We start from the raw sequence: 22941 nt of genomic DNA, 5'->3' as shown, positions 1-22941 counted from the left end.
GTTGGACTGGAATGATTTCATCTTTTACAGTCTTCACTTACCTGGAAGCTGAGCCTTCAATTAAACGATTCAAAAATAATATTAATAAATTGTGCTGCTAAGTGACTATTGCAATGCATGACCTCCTAGTCACACTCCTAGATGCCCCATTACCCCATTACACACCATTATTTACATTTAGTCGTTCCATCTGGCTGATAAAGTTCTAAATCACAGTCTGGTATGGGAATATAAATGTGTGAGGGCGTAGTGTGGTGTAGAAATAAATGCAACCATCCAACCTTCTCCATCTTGCAGTTTGTTTAGCAGCCAACTGTATGTGGTTCTCAAATAGATTTCAAATACTTACCACCTGGTGGTTAAATCATTTTTGTACAATGTGACCTTTAATTAAGGGATTTGAAACATTGTGCAGTTCCTTTAAAACATAATGGAATGTTGTTAAGATTGTAAATTATTCTGACCAGTCTCAGAGTCAGTGTTTCCATATTCTTTACATGGAAAGATCCTGACTATGCAAAGTAGCCTTTATTACTAAACTAAATCAATTCAAAGTTCATTCGTCAAATACATCAGGGTATAAACAGTGCAATTAAATGCTTACTTGAGAGCTACCTCTCAACAGTGTAGTGAAATATAGTAAAAATAAAACCACAATAAGGCAATAAGTGGTAAACAAATATTAAAAAGTATAAAAGTAGTAGTAAAATTAGCAGCAGTAGAGCATTAAGATGTGGTGGAAAATATACACTGAGTATACCAAACATTATGAACACCTCACTAATATTGAGTTGCACCCTGACCTTTTGCCCTCAGAACAGCCTCAATTCGTCGATGCATGTACTGTACAAGGTGTCGAAAGCGTTCCACAGGAATGCTAGCCCATGTTGACACCAATACTTCCCATAATTGTGTCAATTTGGCTGGATGTCCTTTGTGTGGTGGACCATTCTTGATACACATTCTTTAAAAACGCAGCAAAATTGCAGTTTGTGACACAAACCAGTGCGCCTGGCACCTAATTACCATATCCCATTCACTTAAATATTTTGTCTTGCTCGTTCATCGTCTGAATGGATGAACAAGACTTCAAGACTTCAAGATCCTTCTTTAACCTGTGTCCTCTCATTCATCTACACTGATTTAAGTGGCATCAATAAGGCTGGTAGCCTAGTGGTTATAATGTTTGGCCAGTGACCGAAAGGTTGCTGGATCAAATCCCCAAGCTGACAAGGTAAAAATCTGTAATTCTGCCCCTGAACAAGGCAGTTAACCCACTGTTCCCTGGTAGGCCGTCATTGTAAATAAGATATTTTCTTAACTGACTTGCCCAGTTAAATAAAATAAAAATAAGGGATCATAGCTGCGGCTCCCCATTGCGGGACTCCTGAGTGTTCTCAGCGGTCTAATGTAACGGTCTAGCGTTTGGTAAACAAATCAAAACTCACGAAGCGTGTTCCATAGTTGCAGACTAAATGTCAAAATCTTCCGTTACCGTCCGTAGAAACATGTCAAACGATGTTTTTCAATAAGGTTCCAACTGGAGAATTCCTTTGTCTTCAGAAAAGCAAAGGAGCGCGAGCTACCTCTCATGTGAAATGCGCGTGACCAGCGTGTGACTGCTGGCAGACCTCTGACTCATTCCCCTCTCATTCAGCCCCCCTTCATAGTAGAAGCCTCAAACAAGTTTCTAAAGATGGATGACATCTAGTGGAAGCCTTAGGAAGTGCAACATAACCAATATCCCACCGTGTATTCAATAGGGGCTGAGTAGAAAATCGACCAACCTCAGATTTCCTACTTCCTGTTTGGATTTCTTCTCAGGTTTTTGCCTGCCATTTGAGTTCTGTTATACTCACAGACATCATTCAAACAGTTTTAGAAACTTCAGTGTTTCCTATCCAAATAGACTAATAATATGTATATATTAGCAACTGGGACTGAGGAGCAGGCAGTTTACTCTGGGCACCTCTGGGCACCTTATTCATCCAAGCTGCCCTCAGCCATAAGAAGTTTAATCCACACATAAAACGGCCAACTGAATCATTTCTAGTCATCTCTCCTCCTTCCAGGATTTTTCATTTTTGAACTTATATGGTGATTGGCATCTAACGTTACACTTTCATAGTATTACCACGACAGCCAGCAACACAGTTAGTCTTTCAATCACCCACGTGGGTATAACCAATGAGGAGATGGCACATGGGTACCTGCTTCTATAAACCAGTGAGGAGATGGGAGAGGCAGGACTTGCAGCGTGATCTGCGTCAGAAATAGAAAGGAGTTCTAGTTTAGCCTTTGGCATCGCAGATGCTCGTTGGCCCGCGCGAGCAGTGTGGGTGCAATAATTGAATGACATGGATTTCTAAATGTATTTTTCGACGCTCGAGCACGCGACGTGTCCGGTCTGGTCAGCATGTAAGGCCATGCATCTCAGTGCTAGAGGTGTCAGTACATACCCTGGTTTGATTCCAGGCTGTATCACAACCGGCTGTGATTGGGAGTACCATAGGGCGGCGCACAATTGGCCCAGTGTTGTCCGGCTAAGGGGTAGGCTGTCATTGTAAATAATATTATTTTCTTAACTGACTTGCCTAGTTATATCAAGGTCAAATAAAATAAATAGCTTTCACCTTCCATGCCATTTCAACCAAAAAATGTAATGTGATGGTGCTGAATCAACTTGGAAAACTGATTGGATTTGCAAAATGTAATCAACATGATTTTTTATTGTTTTCACCCAACTTTTAATCTAAATCCAATATCATGTTGAAATTATTTTTGGATTTCATGTTGAGTTCACGTGAAAACTAGAAATGGTCTATAATAGTATGACGGTTGACAAAGTGAGCGGTACAATAAATAGTAATAAATAATAGCAGCAGTGATTGTAGTGAGTGTGTGTGTGAGTGTGATAGATTGCGTTTGAGTGTGTGTATGGATTGGGTGTGTAGAGAGTCAGTGCAAATCAGGCATTTTTTGAGAAACAGAACCAGGAACGAAAGTGATTTTTCCAGTCCCACAAAAAAACAACGAAGAGAATATGCAAAGCCCTTACTCTGTCACTCAGAAACCTCTTCCAGTGTCTGCCTGCCAGCTGAAAATCTTTGCATGTGTGTGTGTGTGATTACGCTACCTGCCCCTCTGAAGCATAGGCTACAGTAATCTACTGATGTAACAAGCTGATGTAATCTACTGATGTTCACTCTAGGACTGCTGCGCAGAAGAAATGTAATGCCTCGCAGAGACATCTTCACTGAGTTTGCACTATATAGATTACATTTGTTTCTGTGATCGAATCAACATTTCAACCAAAACCAACATCAGCCCCTTTTCAATGCAACAAACCAAAACAAATCTAACTTTGCAAAATTGAGTCTGTAATTTTGTTGTAGGCAGATTCAGAGTAGAACATGTAGAATTCTGTTGGCTGGGGTAGCACACAAGTGGTCTTTCAATCACCCATGAGTGTTGATATTCTTTGCTAGTTAGCGAGTTATTATCCCCGTTATAGATAAGTATAGGTCAGGAATGGGGGGTTACTGCTTTCTACAAAGCACAGCACATGTAGGCCACATTTCAGGCAGTCTTTGAAAAAACAGTCAAGTAAGAAGCTTACATCTTAATTGAAGGGGCAGTGTTGTATTTTGAGACAAGCTTGAGAATGCAAATAATAAGTATGTCAATAAGAAAGTGGTTTCTTGTATCACACAACACAATACAATGCAATTTACAGTCACCTATTTGGCCCATAGTGTTACAGATCAAGTAAAAAATTATATCAATAATGTAAAAACATTTTTTAAAGTCTCATGCAATGTAGGCCTACATTGAACACCACATGTATACTGTAGGCTATATCATATAAGTCAAAGGCTATTTCCATGTGGAAGTGGGATTTGCTCCATTAGTTTTGTTGGTAGGTCTACATTATGCTAAAATAACCTCGAAAGCCTATTGGCTACTGGCTAAAACTGTAAAGGTACAGCCTCACTGTAAATGCACGCCGGAAGTTGCGAAAAATTCTCACAACTTTCAAGTTTCCACTCACAAGACCTAAAATTTGCTCAGTCCCCCAAAATATTAGAGGGAACATCAGTGAAAAGCATGATTTAGAAGATAGGAAGATACATTTTTCATTAGAGAAGAATGGATACATTTTTCAATGCTTGTTAAGGATACTATAGTTTCACATTGGCTTTATTAACTGCAAAAGGTAAGATGTGTTTTTAATTCTGGTTCCGCACTACACACACAAGCTTGTTAGCAAGCTAGCTCTGGTCCAGTCAACTCTCAAAAATTCAAAGACATTCAAAGCCGCTCCTCTGTAGGTAGCGTATAATTCTGTGGGCTTAATTCAGATAATGCATGTCATAACAAGACATTCAACGCTTCAAGCAGCCTCCTCCTCCACCCTCTCTCAATCTCTCCCCGCCTGCATCTCGCGCTCTACACTTGTCTGTCCACCGCACATGTAAACAACTATCTTGCCCGCTACATGGCAAGCTGCTCTATCTGCACTGATTGGTGAAGTAATTGAACCGAAAGGAATTATATAAACCACCACTTTTTTGGGGGGGTTTGAAATGGTTTAGAACCTTATTTTGCTGGTCGGAACAGTGGAACGGAACAATTTTGGGGGGTTCTGTTCAGAATGAAACGATTGGAAAATAAGTTTGGTTCCAAACCCTAGTGCAAATAATCTCTGAACCTCATGTTTGTGCTGGTGGACAGCTAAGGACGCTGAGACCAGATGCTCTGCTACCGTCTGCCCACACTGGATAGGGCAAGCAGAAGCATCAGTCAAAGACAGAGCCAAAGTATCTTGTCCTTAAGCCTCACCATCCCTTGCTGGCTTTTAGACCTTAAGTGGCTCAGTGGTGTTATATAAAGCCGGCAGTGTACATAAATATCTCATAGAGACTTGTAAATGTAAGTGGAATGACGCTGTCTAGTCTCACTAGACACATCCCACTGGGCACTGACGTCAATTTCATTTAAATGACGTGGAAACAATGTTTATTCAACCAGTGTGTGCCCAGTGGGATAGGAGCTTGTAAAGTACAACCTTCCATTGGTTGGTATTCATTTACCATGGTGCAAGACAGAGGGGTAGTGCGAACGGCCCAGTACATCACTGGGGCCAAGCTTCCTGCCATCCAGGACCTCAAAACCAGGCAGTGTCAGAGGAAGGCCCTAAAAATTGTCAAAGACTCCAGCAACCCTAGTCATATACTGTTCTCTCTGACACCACATGGCAAGCTGTACCAGAGTGCCAAGTCTAGGTCCAAGAGGCTTCTAAACAGCTTCTACCCCCAAGTCATAAGACTCCTGAACATCTAGTCAAATGCCTATCCAGACTATTTGCACCCCCCTCTCCACACTACTGCCACTCTGTTGTCATCTATGCATAGTCACTAATAACTCTACCTACATATACATACTACCCCAACTAACTGGTGCCCCCGCACATTGACTCTGTACCGGCACCCCCTGTATATATTGTTATTTTTTACTGCTGCTCTTTAATTACTTGTTACTTTTATCTCTTTTTTATTTCACCTTTATTTAATCAGGTAGGCTAGTTGAGAACAAGTTCTCATTTGTAACTGCGACCTGGCCAAGATAAAGCATAGCAGCGTGAACAGACAACAACACAGAGTTACACATGGAGTAAACAATAAACAATAAACAAGTCAATAACATAGTAGAGAACAAAAAAAATCTATATACATTGTGTGCAAAAGGCATGAGGAGGTAGGCAATAAATAGGCAGAGGAGTGAATAATTACAATTTAGCAGATAACACTGGAGTGATAAATGATCAGATGGAAATGTGCAGGTAGAGATACTGGTGTGGAAAAGAGCAGAAAAGTAAATATAATAAAAACAGTATGGGGGTGAGGTAGGTAAATTGGGTGGGCTATACAGGGCTCACACAAATCATCAAGGAACCCACCAGGTAACCGATCGGTTAGCTGCTCAGATAGCAGATGTTTAAAGTTGGTGAGGGAAATAAAAGTCCAACTTCAGCAATTTTTGCAATTCGTTCCAGTCACAGGCAGCAGAGAACTGGAAGGAAAGGCGGCCAAATGAGGTTTTGGCTTTAGGGATGATCAGTGAGATACACCTGCTGGAGTTTGTGCTATGGGTGGGTGTTGCCATTGTGACCAGTGAACTGAGATAAGGCGGGGGCTTTACCTAGCATAGGCTTGTAGATGACCTGGAGCCAGTGGGTCTGGCGACGAATATGTAGCGAGGGCCAGCTGACTAGAGCATACAGGTCGCAGTGGTGGGTGGTATAAGGTGCTTTAGTTACAAAACGGATGGCACTGTGATAAACTGCATCCAGTTTGCTGAGTAGAGTATTGGAAGCTATTTTGTAGATGACATCGCCGAAGTCGAGGATCGGTAGGATAGTCAGTTTTACTAGGGTAAGTTTGGCGGCATGAGTGAAGGAGGCTTTGTTGCGAAATAGAATGCCGACTCTCGATTTGATTTTGGATTGGAGATGTTTGATATGAGTCTGGAAGGAGAGTTTGCAGTCTAGCCAGACACCTAGGTACTTATAGATGTCCACATATTCTAGGTCGGAACCATCCAGGGTGGTGATGCTAGTCGGGCGTGCGGGTGCAGTCAGCGAAAGGTTGAAAAGCATGCATGTGGTTTTACTAGCATTTAAGAGCAGTTGGAGGCCACGGAAGGAGTGTTGTATGGCATTGAAGCCCGTTTGGAGGTTAGATAAGTGTCCAAGGAAGGGCCAGATGTATACAGAATGGTGTCGTCTGCATAGAGGTGGATCAGGGAATCGCCCGCAACAAGAGCAACATCATTGATATATACAGAGAAAAGAGTCTGCCCGAGAATTGAACCCTGTGGTACCCCCATAGAGACTGCCAGAGGACTGGACAACATGCCCTCCGATTTGACATACTGAACTCTGTCTGCAAAGTAGTTGGTGAACCAGGCAAGGCAGTTATTAGAAAAACCGAGGCTACCAATAAGTCTGCCAATAAGAATATGATGATTGAGAGAGTCGAAAGCCTTGGCCAGGTCGATGAAGACGGCTGCACAGTACTGTCTTTTATCGATGGCGGTTATGATATCGTTTAGTACCTTGAGTGTGGCTGAGGTGCACCCGTGACCGGCTCAGAAACCGGATTGCACAGCGGAGAAGGTACGGTGGGATTCGAGATGGTCAGTGATCTGTTTGTTGACTTGGCTTTCAAAGACCTTAGATAGGCAGGGCAGGATGGATATAGGTCTGTAACAGTTTGGGTCCAGGGTGTCTCCCCCTTTGAAGAGGGGGATGACTGCGGCAGCTTTCCAATCCTTGGGGATCTCAGATGATACGAAGGAGAGGTTGAACAGGCTGGTAATAGGGGTTGCGACAATGGCGGCGGACAGTTTCAGAAATAGAGGGTCCAGATTGTCAGGCCCAGCTGATTTGTATGGGTCTATGTTTTGCTGCTCTTTCAGAACATGTGCTATCTGGATTTGGGTAAAGGAGAAGCTGGGGAGGCTTGGGCGAGTAGCTGCGGGGTGGGCGGAGCTGTTGGCCGAGGTTGGAGTAGCCAGGAGGAAGGCATGGCCAGCCGTTGAGAAATGCTTGTTGAAGTTTTCGATTATCATGGATTTATCGGTGGTGACCATGTTACCTAGACTCAGTGCAGTGGGCAGCTGGGAGGAGGTGCTCTTGTTCTCCATGGACTTTACAGTGTCCCAGAACTTTTTGGAGTTAGAGCTACAGGATGCAAATTTCTGCTTGAAAAAGCTGGCCTTTGCTTTCTGACTGCGTGGGTACCTGACTTCCCTGAACAGTTGTGTATCGTGGGGACTATTCAAAGCTATTGCAGTCCGCCACAGGATGTTTTTGTGGTGGTCGAGGGCAGTCAGGTCTGGAGTGAACCAAGGGCTATATCTGTTCTTAGTTCTGCATTTTTTGAATGGAGCATGCTTATCTAAGATGGTGAGATGGTGAGGAAGTTACTTTTAAAGAATGACCAGGCATCCTCAACTGACAGGATGAGGTCAATATCCTTCCAGGATACCCGGGCCAGGTCGATTAGAAAGGCCTGCTCGCAGATGTGTTTTAGGGAGCGTTTGACAGTGATGAGGGGTGGTCGTTTGACCGCGGACCCGTAGCGGATACAGGCAATGAGGCAGTGATCGCTGAGATCCTGATTGAAGACAGCAGAGGTGTATTTGGATGGCAAGCTAGTCAGAATAATGTCTATTAGGGTGCCCATGTTTAGGGTTGTACCTGGTGGGTTCCTTGATGATTTGTGTGAGATTGAGGGCATCTAGCTTAGATTGCAGGACTACCGGGGTGTTAAGCATATCCCAGTTTAGGTCACCTAACAGAACAAACTCTGAAGCTAGATGTGGGGTGATCATTTCACAGATGGTGTCCAGGGCACAGCTGGTAGCTGAGGGGGGTCGGTAGCAGGCGGAAACAGTGAGAGACTTATTTCTGGAAAGATTCATTTTTAAAATTAGAAGTTCGAACTGTTTGGGCATAGACCTGGAAAGTATGACAGAACTTTGCAGGCTATCTCTGCAGTAGATTGCAACTCCTCCCCCTTTGGCAGTTCTAACTTGACGGAAAATGTTATAGTTGGGTATGGAAATCTCAGAATTTTTGGTGGCCTTCCTAAGCCAGGATTCAGACACGGCAAGGACATCTGGGTTGGCAGAGTGTGCTAAAGCAGTGGGTAAAACAAACTTAGGGTGGAGGCTTCTGATGTTGACATGCATGAAACCAAGGCTTTTTCGATCACAGAAGTCAACAAATGAGGGTGCCTGGGGACATGCAGGGCCTTTGTTTACCTCCACATCACCTGAGGAGCAGAGGAGGAGTAGGATGAGGGTACGGCTAAAGGCTATCAAAACTGATCGCCTATAGCGTTGGGGACAAAGAATAAAAGGTGCAGATTTCTGGGCGTGGTAGAATAGATTCAGGGCATAATGTGCAGACAGGGGTTTGTGGGGTGCGGGTACAGCCGAGGTAAGCCCAGGCACTGAGTGATGATAAGAGAGGTTGTATCTCTGGACATGCTGGTTATAATGGGTGAGGTCACCGCATGTGTGGGAGACGGGACAAAGGAGGTATCAGAGGTATGAGGAGTGGAACTAAGGACTCCATTGTAAACTAAAACAATGATAACTAACCTAGACAACAGTATACAAGGCATATTGATATTTGAGAGAGACATACAGCAAGGCATAAAGTAATCGCAGGTCTTGATTGGGAGAGCTAGCTAAAACAACAGGTGAGACAACAACAGCTAGTCAGCTAACACAACAACAGCAGGTAAAATGGCGATGACTAGGCAGAGAGGGTCGGATTAACTACACATAGAGCCTGAGTTCGCGGCTGGGGCCGACAGATAAAACATAAATAAACAGAATGGAGTACCGTGATTAATGGACAGTCCAGCAGGCATCAGCTATGTAGCCAAGTGATCATAGTGTCCAGGGGGCAGCAGTAGATGGAACAGCTAGCCAATACGCTAGCACGCAGGCGACACAGCTTTTAAAGTTAGTAGGGGGGTCTGCTCAGATGGAGGCTGATTGAAGGCACAGTGGATGGAGTATTCGTCGGCAGACCAGACGTGGTGGTGCGGAGGGGCGCCGTGTCGACAGAGAATCCAAGCCAGATGGAGAAAGAGGTATTGTAGAATTTTGTTTGCTAGCCGGGAGATGTGCCTGGCTCACTGCTAACTGGTGCTAGCTTCGTGGCAGTGGCGGTAGCCACTATAACCAATCGGTAGCAGCGGTGATCGGGTGCCAAGGTCCAGAGTTTACAGCAAAGATCCGATGGAGTATTGGACTCTAGCTGTGTATGAGTGGGGTTCGGGTGAACAGCTGAGTAGGCCGGGAGGGGGGCCTCAGGGATAGCTTCGGTACTGGGTGCCACGGAGGGTGCAAGCTAGCTGTGAAGATTAGAAGTAGTGGCCCAGGGATTACGGCAGGAATCCGGCGTTGTTGTGGAGAGACAGTCCGATACTGGAAGATTGGCGAGTAATATCCAGGCTAAGAACAGGGCTGTTATCTGTGCAGAAGGTAAAAGCCTGCTAGCAGTGGCTAACAGTGACTAAATAGCTTGTAGCTAATTAGCTGGTTAGCTTCTGGAGGTTCTTGAATGTGTTCTAAAGTTAAAAATAATATTGATTCATTATCACATTGGGTGAGGCAGGTTACCGGAAGGTATAATCAAATTAAAAATCGAAAAGAGATTGAGATTTAAAAATATATAGTTATACAAAAAATAAGAAAAATACAAAAGTACACAAGAGGACGAACAAAACACGTCTTCACTGCTACGCCATCTTGGCTCATGCTCTTATTTTTATTCATATTTGTTTTAAAATGCACTGTTGGTTAGGGGCTCGTGAAGTAAGCATTTCACAACCTCTTGAATCTAGGGGGCACTATTTTCATTGTTGGAAAAATAACATCCCCAAAGTAAATAGCTATTTTGTCAGGACAAGATGCTAGAATATGCATATAATTGACAATTTAGGATAGAATACACTCTAAAGTTTCCAAAACTGTGAAAATATTGTTTGTGAGTATAACAGGACTGATGTTGCAGGAGAAAGCCTGTGGAAAATCCCAAACAGGAAGGGACTTTTATTTAGAAGGCTCCGCGTTCCTAATGCGTCCCTATTGAGCAGTGAATGAGATATCAACCAGATTAATTTTTCTATGGCTTCCCTAATGTGTCTAGTGTCACAATACATAGTTTCAGGCATTTATTTTGAAAAATGAGCCTGAACGTCAACATTGCGTCAGTGGTCAGCTGAAGTCTCTCAGAGTGTTTTGTGCGGAAAGGACAAATGCGGCCATTGTTTCTCTCTATTCTACTAAGAAGCCACCAGTCCCGGTTGATATATTATCGAATAGATATTTGAATAACAGCTTGAGGATAGATTATAAACAACGTTTGCCATGTTTCTGTCCATATTATGGAGCTAATTTGGAATATTTGACGGCGTTGTAGTGACCACAATTTACGGTTGATTTCTCAGCCAAACGTGAAGAACAAACGGAGCTATTTCGCCTACAAAAATAATATTTTGGGGAAAAAGGAACATTTGCTATCTAACTGGGAGTCTCGTGAGTGAAAACATCCGAAGCTCTTCAAAGGTAAATGATTTAATTTGATTGCTTTTCTGATTTTCGTGACCAGGTTGCCTGCTGCTAGCTAGTCATAATGCTATGCTAGGCTATCGATAAACTTACACAAATGCTTGTCTTGCTTTGACTATAAAGAATATTTTCAAAATCTGAGATGACAGGGTGATTAACAAAAGGCTAAGCTGTGTTTCAATATATTTCACTTGTGATTTCATGAATAGGAATATTTTCTAGTAATATTTATGTCCGTTGCGTTATGCTAATTAGTGTCAGTTGATGATTACGCTCCCGGACCCGGGATGGGTAGTATCAAGAGTCTACACAGTCTACACCTGTTGTATTTGGCGCATGTGACTAATAAGATTTGATAAATAAAAAAATTAAAAAAGACTGTGGTACATTATTTTGTATTAGCGTCCCACCTGGCCAACATCCAGTAAAATTTCAGTGCCCAAAATTCAAAAATACTAAATTTAACATTCTTGAAAATATATGTGTTATACATCAAAATAAAGCTTATCTTCTTGTTAATCCAGCCGCTGTGTCAGATTTCAAAAAGGCTTTACGGCGAAAGCAAACCATGTTATTATCTGAGGACAGCGCCCTGCATACAAACACATGAAAATCATATTTCAACCAGGCAGGTGCGCCACAAAAGTCAGAAATAGAGATATAATTAATGCCTTACCTTTGAAGATCTTCTTCTGTTGGCACTCCAAAACGTCCCAGAAACATCACAAATGGTCCTTTTGTTCGATAATGTCCTTCTTTATGTCCCAAAAATGTCAATTTATTTGGCGCGTTTGATTCAGGAATACACCGGTTTCAACTCGCCCAACATGCCTACAAAGTATCTAATAAGTTACCTGTAAACTTGGTCTAAACATTTCAAACAACGTTCCTAATCCAACCTCAGGTACCCTAAAACGTAAATAATTGATCAAATTTAAGACGGAATAAACTGTTTCTAATACCGGATGAAAACAATGTGAAGCACACTCCAGTTCAAGCTCACCAAAACAGTAGAGTCCACCTGGAGTGACACAATGAATAGCACTACTTCTTCATTTCTCAAAAGAAAAACATTAAACAATTTCTAAAGACTGTTGACATCTAGTGGAAGCTATAGGAACTGCAACCAGGTTCCTAATAATAAGGGAGTCCCCATAGAAACCAATTGAAAAATTCTATGACCTCAAAAAAAAATTCTGGATGGTTTATCCTCAGGGTTTTGCCTGCCATATCAGTTCTGTTATACTCACAGACGATATTGTGATAGTTTTAGAACCTGTAGAGTGTTTTATATCCAATTATACCAATTATATGCATATCCTAGCTTCTGGGCCTGAGTAACAGGCAGTTTACTTTGGGCATGCTTTTCATCTGGATGTCAAAATACTTCCCCCTACCCCAGAGAGGTTAAAGCTGAATATAACCTCACTGTAAAGCACAGGAACAACAAAGCCCATTTTACAAAAAATCATGTCTATAAAGTCCAGTACATGTCTGTCAAAAAAGGTGCTATCTAGAACCTAAAAAGGTTCTTCAGCTGTCCCCCATGGGAGAACCCGTTGAATAACTATTTTTGGTTCCAGGTAGAACCCTATTGGGTTCCATGTAGAACTTTTTCCCCAGGGGGTTCTACCTTGAACCATAAAGGGTTCTCCTATGGGTACAACCAAAGAACCAGTTTGGAACCCTTTTTTCTAAGAGTGTAGCAATATTCCAATGGCCAAATGTGCTTATTTAATTTTTTGATCTACTTAACCATAATTTATCCAGCTCATTCAGATAATTCAGAGCCAACTCTCATTGGTGTTAATGGCCTAAGCATAATGCAAACCTTTCATAAGATTAAGGTCCAATGTTTTATCATGTTTTATCAACTTATACATAATCTGGTTTATCTTTTCTCTCTCTCTCTGTATTTCTCTTTCTTCCTCTGTCCCCTCAGAATTTGCTGATTCTGGTGAGTTACTTTTCTAACTATCTCTTTTTTACCCCTTGTAAGCTAACCATTGTAAAAATACATGCTATACTGACCATCTTGCATGCATGGGACCGGGAGATACATTGGGGCCAAACACTGAGAGAGCTAGGTACATGATTTGTTCTTTGACACACGTCCAAAAAAAGTAGAGGACAGAGGACTATGGAAAGACCAAAAACAGTCCGTGGCCGACCATTGCTCACTGTGTCTGTGGTGTGTTTGCCCAGTTCAGGAGAAGATTCTTGCCACTTTGATTCCTTAATAAATCTACATGTTTTCAGGATGACACAAACAGCATGTAATTGTATTTTAGTCTCTGACACTAACAATACTGTCTTTTGGCAGCTTAGCATGTTCAAAAAAAGGTGTTAGTATTATGGTCAGCTAGCTAGTCATAGCGTGTAACATAGCGTGTAAATCACATTGCTGCATTTTGTACTGTACTGTAAGTGGTATATTTTCTAAACTGTAAATGCAAAACTTTAAACTGATGGCACTTGTAATGTAACCATGGATGTTTAACTTGCACAAATGGGTAATTTGGTCATTATAGAGTTGTATCATTTCTGTTTTGGAATTGGTTCCTAAATGTATTGTGTTCATCCTGTTTTATTGAAGGTCCTTTTTGGAAGAGACAATTCAAGTCTGACTACGCCCTGTGCTATTATTACACACCACAACTGTCAGCACACTCTCTCTCTTTTTCCATCTTTTTCCATCAAAACAATATCACTTAGGAGCTGCATCAAATATTGAACTGCAGAAAACAGGGAGGGGTTGGCTACATTGAACATTTTGGTTTTGTGCCTGAGCTCTCTTTGAATAGCAAAATCATGTCATAGTAACCAGCACAGCCTTACAGTACATCTAAGTTCTTAACCAGACCTCTGATCCGACCACAGTCTTGTCATCTGTGGAGTTCTGTTGAATATTCATAGCTGAGATCCGCTTCATTGTCAGAGGTTTACACAGATCTGTGACTGGGGGAATTAGGGAATAATAACTTTTGGGAATAATAAAACTAAATGTGTGCTCCATCTCGATCTAGTTCGCAATTTAGATAGCTAGTTGAATCATTTTAACTCAGTCCTGAACATGGTATACACTGGGAAAACATGTCAACAAAACGTGAACGACAGGGTTGGTAGCTCATCCCAGAGCACGCTCTGGCAGAGCATATGATGAAGAACAAAGACGCTATGCTCGTTCGCTAATAGAAAAAAATATGCTATCTAGAACCTTTTAAAGGCTTATTTGGCTAGCCCCATAGGAGAACCCTTTTTGGTTCCATGTTTTTTTAAATTTAACTAGGCAAGTCAGTTTAGAACATTTTTTTATTTAAATGACTGCCTACACTGGCCAAACCTGGACAACGCTGGGCCAATTGTGTGCCGCCCTATGGGACTCCCAATCACGGCCGGTTGTGGTACAGCCTTGATTCAAACCAGGGTGTCTGTAGTGATGGCTCTAGCACTGAGATGCAGTGTCTTAGACCGCTGCACCACTCAGGAGCTCCGTGTAGAGCCTTTTCCCCAGAAAAGAGTTCTACCTGGAACCCATAAGGGTTCTATCTGGAACCAAAAATGGTTATTCTATGGGGACAGCCAAAGAACCCTTTTGGAGCACTTTTTTTCTAAGAGAGTACTGCATGATGTGATAGGATCCGGAAGCAGCTAGGTTTAGCATCTCTTTAGAAATCAACAACTTGTGTTAGTCACAAATTCAGAGATGATAGTAGACAAAATAAATTACCTAATACAATACAATTTGGTGCTTTGTCTTGGAGGGACAAAAGCCAAGCTGACGCTTGACTAGGTATGCGGTACAAGCCCCGCATTCATTGATGGTCCACCCCTGATGATAGGGATCATAATTTGACAGGGCGATGTGCTCACTGTAGCACTTTGAGATAGTTTTTCAATGAAATGCGCATTATACATTCAATGTACAATGAATGTGCTTACTTATTTATTCTGCCCACTCAAGTGCTTAAATGAATAAAGTTATTATGATTTGTAAACATGAAACCAACTTTTAAATGTGCTGATGGCCCCAACTTGGATTGCTTGAGGAAATATTTTTTTATTACATTTATACTTTTTGTACTGCAACAATATTTAATACATTCTCAACGTATTTCAATGACAAAAAAAGGGTCATAGACTTACATGGGGAATATTACACCATTTAAGCTATAAACACCAAACCAATGTTGCGATGTTCAGACTGACCCAACTTTGATTCCTTGTCAAAGGTTTTTTGATACTATGTCTACTTTTTGAATTATAAATGTTCATAGAAGCGCCATAGGTTTGAATGGGAATTATTTGGATTTGCCACTGCTCCAACTTAGATGGCTTGCATTCAGATTTATGATACTATTAGTTATTTTCCTACTATAACGATTTTAAATTTTCATAAAATAATGTGTTTGAATGGGAACAATAGGAAGACAGTAATAGCTATTCAAAATAGTCCTGCTCCTTGTCCTACAAGACCAACTTTGAAATGTTCAGGCTATTCTTACTTCAAACTATAGAACTATAACTGTACTAAACAAAAATATAAACTTAACATGCAACAATTTCAAAGATTTTACTGAGTTACAGTTCATTTAAGACAATCAGTCAATTAAAGTAAATTCATTGGGCCCATAATCTGTTGGTCACAGATACCTTAAAAAAAGGTTGGGGCATGGATCAGAAAACCAGTCAGTATCTACATTTGAGTAATTTAGGAGATGCTCTTATCCAGAGTAACTTACAGTAGTGAATGCATACATGTTTGTATTGTTCCCCCGTGGGAATCAAACCCACAACCCTGGCGCCATGCTCTACCAACTGAGCCACAGGGGACCACCATTTGCCTCATACAGTCTCCTTTGCATAGAGTTGATCAGGCTGTTGATGGTGGCCTGTGGAACGTTGTCCCACTCCTCTTCAATGGCTGTGCGAAGTTGCTGGATATTGGCGGGAACTGAAACACGCTGTCGTACACATAAATCGAGAGCATCCCAAACATGCTCAATCAGTGACATGTCTAGTCATGCTGTGCATTATCATGCTGATTGAAACATGAGGTGATGGCGGCGGATGAATGGCATGTCAATGGGCCTCAGGATCTCGTCATAGTATCTTTGTGCATTCAAATTGCCATCGATAAAATGCCATTTCCATAGCATATGCCTTCCCATAATATAACCCCACCAACCCAATGGTGCACTCTGTTCACAATGTTGACATCAGAAAACTGCTCACCTATACACACTTCTCCAGCATGCCAGTGGCCATTGAAGGTGAGCATTTGCCCACTGAAATCGGTTTCGACGCCGAACTGTGGTCAGGTCAAGACCCTGGTGAGGACAATGAGAAGGCAGATGAGCTTCCCTAAGATGGTTTCTGTGCAGAATTTCTTCGGTTGTGCAAACCCACAGTTTCATCAGCTGTCCGGGTGGCTGGTCTCAGACAATCCGAACAGGTGAAGAAGCCTGATGTGGAGGTCCTGGGCTGGCATGGTTACACGTGGTCTACGGTTATGAGGCTGGTTGGACATACTGCCAAACTCTCTAAAACAAGGCTTATGGTGGAGAAATTAACATTCAATTCTCTGGCGACAGCTCTGGTGGACATTCCTGCAGTCAGCATGCACATTGCACGCTCCATCAAAACTTGAGACATCTGTGGCATTGTGTTGTATGACAAAACTGCACCTTTTATTGTCCCAAAACATGGTGCACCTGTGTAAGGCTCATGTTGTTCAATTAGCTTCATGGGGCTCCCGAGTAGAGCAGCGATCTAAGACACTGCATCTCAGTGCTAGAAATGTCACTACAGACCCTGGTTCAATTCCAGGCTGTATCACAACACAACATGATTGGGAGTTCCATAGGGTGGTGCACAATTGGCCCAGTGTCACCTGGGGTAGGCTGTCATTGTAAATAAGAAATTGTTCTTAACTGACTTGCCTAGTTAAAAAAAAAAATGTATATGCCACACCTGTCAGGTAGATGGATTATGTTGGCAAAGGAGAAATGCTCACTAACAGGAATGCCAACAATTTGAGAAATAAGCTTCTTGTGCATATGGAACATCTTTTATATCAGCTCAGTTAATATTTCTGTTCAGTTTATATTTGCATACTTTAGCATAAAACATACAACCAACAGTTCCTCTTGAACTGTTCAAGCTAGAGTCACCAAACCAACTTTCACATGTTCAAACTATCCAATCCTATCATCAATCAATCAATCTTTCCATCGCAATTTAAGCTACAACACCAACTTTCAAATGTTCAGGCTATCATAACTTCAAATTCTTTAAAACACTTATAAACTATAATTATATTCATTAGCTTATATTAGCAAAGCATAACTTTTGAACCATTCAAACTAGACACCTAAACTACATTAACATGTTCAGGCTATCATATTCTATCAATCAATCAAAGAATTCTCCCATCTAAATCAAATCACATTTGATTGGTTTCATACACACGTTTCGCAGATGTTGTTTACATATTTTGTATTACTCATCTCATATGTATATACTGCTACACCGAAAAAATGCTTGTGTTTCTAGCTCTGACAGTGCAGTAATATCTAACAAGTAATATCTAACAATTTCACAACATATACTCAATACACACAAATCTAAGGAATTAAGAATATATAAATATATGGACGAGCAATGTTAGAGCGGCATAGACTAAGATACAGTAGAATAGTATACAGTATATACATATGAGATGAGTAATACAAAATATGTAAACATTATTAAAGTGACTAGTGTTCCGTTAATTAAAGTGATTTCAAGTCGATGCATATAGGCAGCAGCCTCTAATGTGCTACTGATGGCTATTTAACAGTCTGATGGCCTTGAGATAGAAGCTGTTCCTCTGTCTCTTGGTCCCAGCTTTGATGCACCTGCACTGACCTCGTGTTCTGGATAATAGTGGGGTGAATAGGCAGTGGCTCGGGTGGTTGTTGTCCTTGATGATCTTTTTGGCCTTCCTGTGACATCGGGTGCTGTAGGTGTCCCGGAGGGCAGATATTTTGCCCCCGGGGAGGTGTTGGGAAGACCGCACCACCTTCTGGAGAAACCTGCAGTTTTGGGTGGTGCAGTTGCCGTACCACGAGGTGACACAGCCCAACAGGATGCTCTCAATTGTGCATCTGTAAACGTTTGTGGGGGTTTTAGGTGCCAAACCAAATTTCTTCAGCCTCCTGAGGTTCTTCACCACACTGGCTGTGTGGGTGGACCATTTGAGTTTGTCAATGATGTGTACGTCGATGAACTTGAAGCTTTCCATCCTATTATCGGAGGCTACTCGGAACATATCCCAGTCCGCGTGATCAAATCTATCTTGAAGCGTGAATTCCGATTGGTCAGACCAGCGTTGAATAGTCCTTAGCACGGGTACATCCTGTTTGAGTTTCTGCCTTTTGGAAGGGAGGAGCAAAATGGAGGAATTGTCAGATTTGCTGAAAGGAGGGAGGGGAAAGGCCTTGTAGGCATCCTGGTTGTTGGAGTAGCAGTGGTCGAGTGATTTAGCAGCGCGAGTACGACAGTCAATGTCTTGATAGAACTTTGGCACCCTTTTTCTCAAATATGCTTTGTTAAAATCTACCTGCTGAAATAAATGCGGCCTCAGGATATGTGGTTTCCAGTTTGCATAAAGTCCAGTGAAGTTCTTTGAGGGCTGTCGTGGCATCGGCTTGAGGGGGAATATACACGGCTGTGACTATAACTGAAGAGAATTCTCTTGGGAGATAATATGGTCGGCATTTGATTGTGAGGTATTCTAGATTAGGTGAACAAAAGGACTTGAGTTCATATATGTTATCACAATCACACGATGAGTCGTTCATCATTAAACATACACCCCCACCCTTCTTCTTCCCAGAGATATATTTATTCCTGTCTGCGTGATTAACTGAGAACCCAACTGGCCTGACGGTTGAGAGTGCCATGCTTCGGGGGAAAAGAGTATGTTATAATCCCTGATGTCTCTCTGGAAAGAAATCCTCGCCCTGAGCACGTTAACTTTATTATCCAGAGACTGAACATTAGCAGGTAACATACTCAAAAGTACCTCTCCTCTGCCGGCGGTGTTTTGGGTCGGCCTCTGGAATCAGATCAATTGCCCTGGGGGGTGCAAACAAAGAATCCGATTTGAGAAAATTGTATTCCTGGTTGTAGTGCTGGTAGTGCTGGTGAGTTACCGCCACACTGATATCCAATAGTGTTTTCCGGCTGTATGTAATAACACAAAACATTTTCTGCGCTCAAAATGTAAGAATTAATACATAAAACAACAAAATACTGCAAAGTTTCCTAAGAGCTAGAAGCACGGCAGCCCTCTCTGTCGGTGCCATTTTCAACCTACTTTTTCAGCTATAACTAGTCACTCCATTACAACTGCAGTCACTTCCACTACTATAACTTATTTCACAACCATTAATACTTTACGAAAAGCTAGCAAGCACACACATTTTCTTTAGGAAATCTACTTATAATTATTATTATTACAGACTCCTCATTGGATATTTTGGATACCCCATATATAATAAAGGGAGACTAGATAATTTCTGCATTGTGGTGTGGACATGTTGTTGCTGTTATCTTTTCTGTAATTACCATTTCTATATGGCATTGACCATTGCCGAACAGACAATTACCATGAATGGTTCACCTGCCAACACCAAAAGTACCTCTTGTCACACAGTCTAATGAAGTGTGGCTTACAGTAAATATTGCTCATGCAAATAAAAAATTATAAATTTTTCAACAAAGAGTGGCTTATCTGCTAGATTAGATATGCCATATGTAAAGGTTGCTAGATCGAATCCGTGAGCTGACACGGTAAAAATCTGTCGTTTTGCCCCTGAACAAGGCAGTTAATCCACTGTTCATATGCCGTCATTGTAAATCATCTTTTTTTCTTAACTGACTTGCCTAGTTAAACAACGGTTAAATAAAAAAAATGTAATAGATATTTACAAACAATCAATACTTATAAAAAAACCAGTAAGGGGATATAATAGATCACTATATGATTCTTTGTTCTTGTCACGCCCTGGCCATAGAGAGGCTTTTGTTCTCTATTTTGGTTAGGCCAGGGTGCGACTAGGTTGGGCATTCTAGTTTCTTTATTTCTATGTTTTCTATTTCTTTGTTTTTGGCCAAATGTGGTTCTCAATTAGAGGCAGCTGTCTATCGTGGTCTCTGATTGGGAATCATACTTAGGCAGCCTTTTCCCTACCTGTGTTTTGTGGGTAGTTGTTTTCTGTATAGTTAATTTGCCTTACTGAACTGTTCGTTTTTCACTTTGTTATTTTGTTTGAGTGTTTTGATAAATCAAAATCATGAACCCTTACCACGCTGCGCTTTGGTCCGATCCTCATTCTGACGAGAGACGTTACAGAACTACCCACCACCAAAGGACCAAGCAGCGTGGCCAGGAGGAGCAGGGATCATGGGCCCACTAGAAGAGTGAGTGGAGGACCTCATGGACATGGACAGGAGGTTATGGCAGGGGACAAGACCCTGCCATGTGCAGGCTCAGCGTTCCTGGCCTCCGGTGTGTCTCGTCAGCCCAGGTTATCCTGCACCAGCTCTACGCACGGTGTCCCCGGTTTGCCAGCAAAGCCCAGTGTGGCCTGTTCCAGCTCCCCGCACTTGCTGGGCTAAGGGGGGTATTCAGCCAGGACGAGTTATGCCAGCTCTGCGCTCCAGACCTCCGGTGCGCCTCCATGGTCCAGTGTGGCCTGCGCTGGCTCTACGCACTATGCCTCCAGTGCGTCGTCATAGCCCAGTGTGTCCTGTGCCAGCTCTCCACACTCACCAAGCTAGAGTGGGTATCCAGCCAGGACGTGTTGTGGCAGCTTCACTCACTAGGCTGCCAGTACTTCTCCTCAGTCCGGTGAGACCTGTTCCGGCTTGACAGACCTGTTCCGGCTCCGGCTCCACGTCATCACTCCATCCAGCGATGATCCATGGCACGAAGCCTCCAGTGATGATCCATGGCACGAAGCCTCCAGTGATGATCCATGGCACGAAGCCTCCAGTGATGATCCATGGCACAAAGCCTCCGGTGATGATCCATGGCACGAAGCCTCCAGTGATGATCCACGGCCCGAAGCCTCCAGTGATGATCCACGGCCCGAAGCCTCCAGTGATTATCCATGGCACGAAGCCTCCAGTGATGATCCATGGCACGAAGCCTCCATGGATCTGCAGTCCGGAGCCTGCAGCGACGGTCCCCAGTCCGGAGCCTGCAGCGACGGTCCCCAGTCCGGAGCCTGCAGCGACGGTCCCCAGTCCGGAGCCTGCAGCGACGGTCCCCAGTCCGGAGCCTGCAGCGACGGCCCCCAGTCCGGCGATGATCGGTGGTCTGGTTCCTCTGTCGATGAACTGCGGCCGGTTTCTCCAGTGAAGGTCCATGTGCTAGGGCCGCGACCAAAGCAAAGGGATCTGCGGGCGGAAGGGGTCTACGTCCTGCACCGGAGCCGCCGCCGTTAAGAGATGGCCACCAGGTGTGGCCACCAGCTGCATTAAGTACTGCAGGGCATTTCCACCAAGGCACCTGCAAGTTCCCGGACATTTCTGGGGGGAATGGCCCTAGCCCTCACCCTCCAATCCAACAGGTCCCAGACGTGCTCAATGGGATTGAGATCCGGGCTCTCCGCTGGCAATGGCAGAACACTGACATTCCTGTCTTGCAGGATATCACACACAGAACGAGCAGTATGGCTGGTGGCATTGTCATGCTGGAGGGTCATGTCAGGATGAGCATGCAGGAAAGGTACCACATGAGGAGGATGTCTTCCCTGTAACGCACAGCGTTGAGATTGCCTACAATAACAACAAGGTCAGCCTGATGATTTTTGACACACAGATTTTTGAAACCTCAACTCGTCAGAGAAGAGCTGGTGATGACCTGCCTTACTACAGGCCTACAAGCCGTTAGTCCAGCCTCTCTCAGCCTATTGCGGACAGTCTGAGCACTGATGGAAGGATTGTGCGTTCCTGGTGTAACTCGGGCAATTGTTGTTGCCATCCTGTACCTGTCCCGCAGGTGTGATGTTCGGATGTACAGATCCTGTGCAGGTGTTTTTACACGTGGTCTGCCACTGCAAGGACAATCAGCCCTCTGTCCTGTCTCCCTGTAGCACTGTCTTAGGTGTCTCAACGTATGGACATTGCAATTTATTGCCCTGGCCACATCTGCAGTCCTCATGCCTCCTTGCAGCATACCTAAGGCACGTTCACGCAGATGAGCAGGGACCCTGAGCATCTTTCTTTTGGTGTTTTTCAGAGTCAGTAGAAAGGCCTCTTTGGTGTCCTAAGTTTTCATAACTGTGACCTTAATTGCCTACTGTCTGTAAGCTGTTAGTTTCTTAATGACCATTCCACAGGTGCATGTTCATTAATTAATTATGGTTCATTGTTCAAGCATGGGAAACAGTGTTTAAACCCTTTACAATGAAGATCTGTGAAGTTATTTGGATTTTTACGAATTATCTTTGAAAGACAGGGTCCTGAAAAAGGGACGTCTCTTTTTCTGCTGAGTTCATCAGAATGATCAATAGTAATGCAACGTTCATGTATCATGCTCTATGTAAATCCTATGTCAAATGTGGCATAGTATTCTGGTGACACTCTGGTGCCCGAACTACCCCTGGTCTTGTGTGTGTGGCTGGTCATGGCACCTGGTTATTGTCGCCCCCATACAGTCTGATCTATGATCGTATGCTATCCATTCATAATTGATCACGCAGCTCAATATGCGCCCCCCTCCCACCCCAGCCC

The 22941-nt window shown here is 43.0% G+C and overlaps 1 protein-coding gene across 2 annotated transcripts in view; it reads left to right on the top strand.

Annotated features, from left to right (window-relative positions):
• Nucleotides 1–22941, top strand: part of LOC112260119 (sodium/potassium/calcium exchanger 2) — a 157178-nt gene that overhangs the window by 75653 nt on the left and 58584 nt on the right. For both annotated transcript variants that reach the window (XM_024434981.2, XM_024434980.2), the window contains exon 5: nucleotides 13097–13111. In XM_024434981.2, coding sequence (XP_024290749.1) covers nucleotides 13097–13111 — 15 coding nt within the window. The remainder of the gene's footprint in view (nucleotides 1–13096; nucleotides 13112–22941) is intronic.

The sequence above is a fragment of the Oncorhynchus tshawytscha genome, linkage group LG10 (genome assembly GCF_018296145.1).
Source record: "Oncorhynchus tshawytscha isolate Ot180627B linkage group LG10, Otsh_v2.0, whole genome shotgun sequence".
Taxonomy (NCBI): domain Eukaryota; kingdom Metazoa; phylum Chordata; class Actinopteri; order Salmoniformes; family Salmonidae; genus Oncorhynchus; species Oncorhynchus tshawytscha.
Note: the sequence above shows the minus strand (reverse complement) of the source record. Positions and strands in the feature narration are given on the sequence as shown.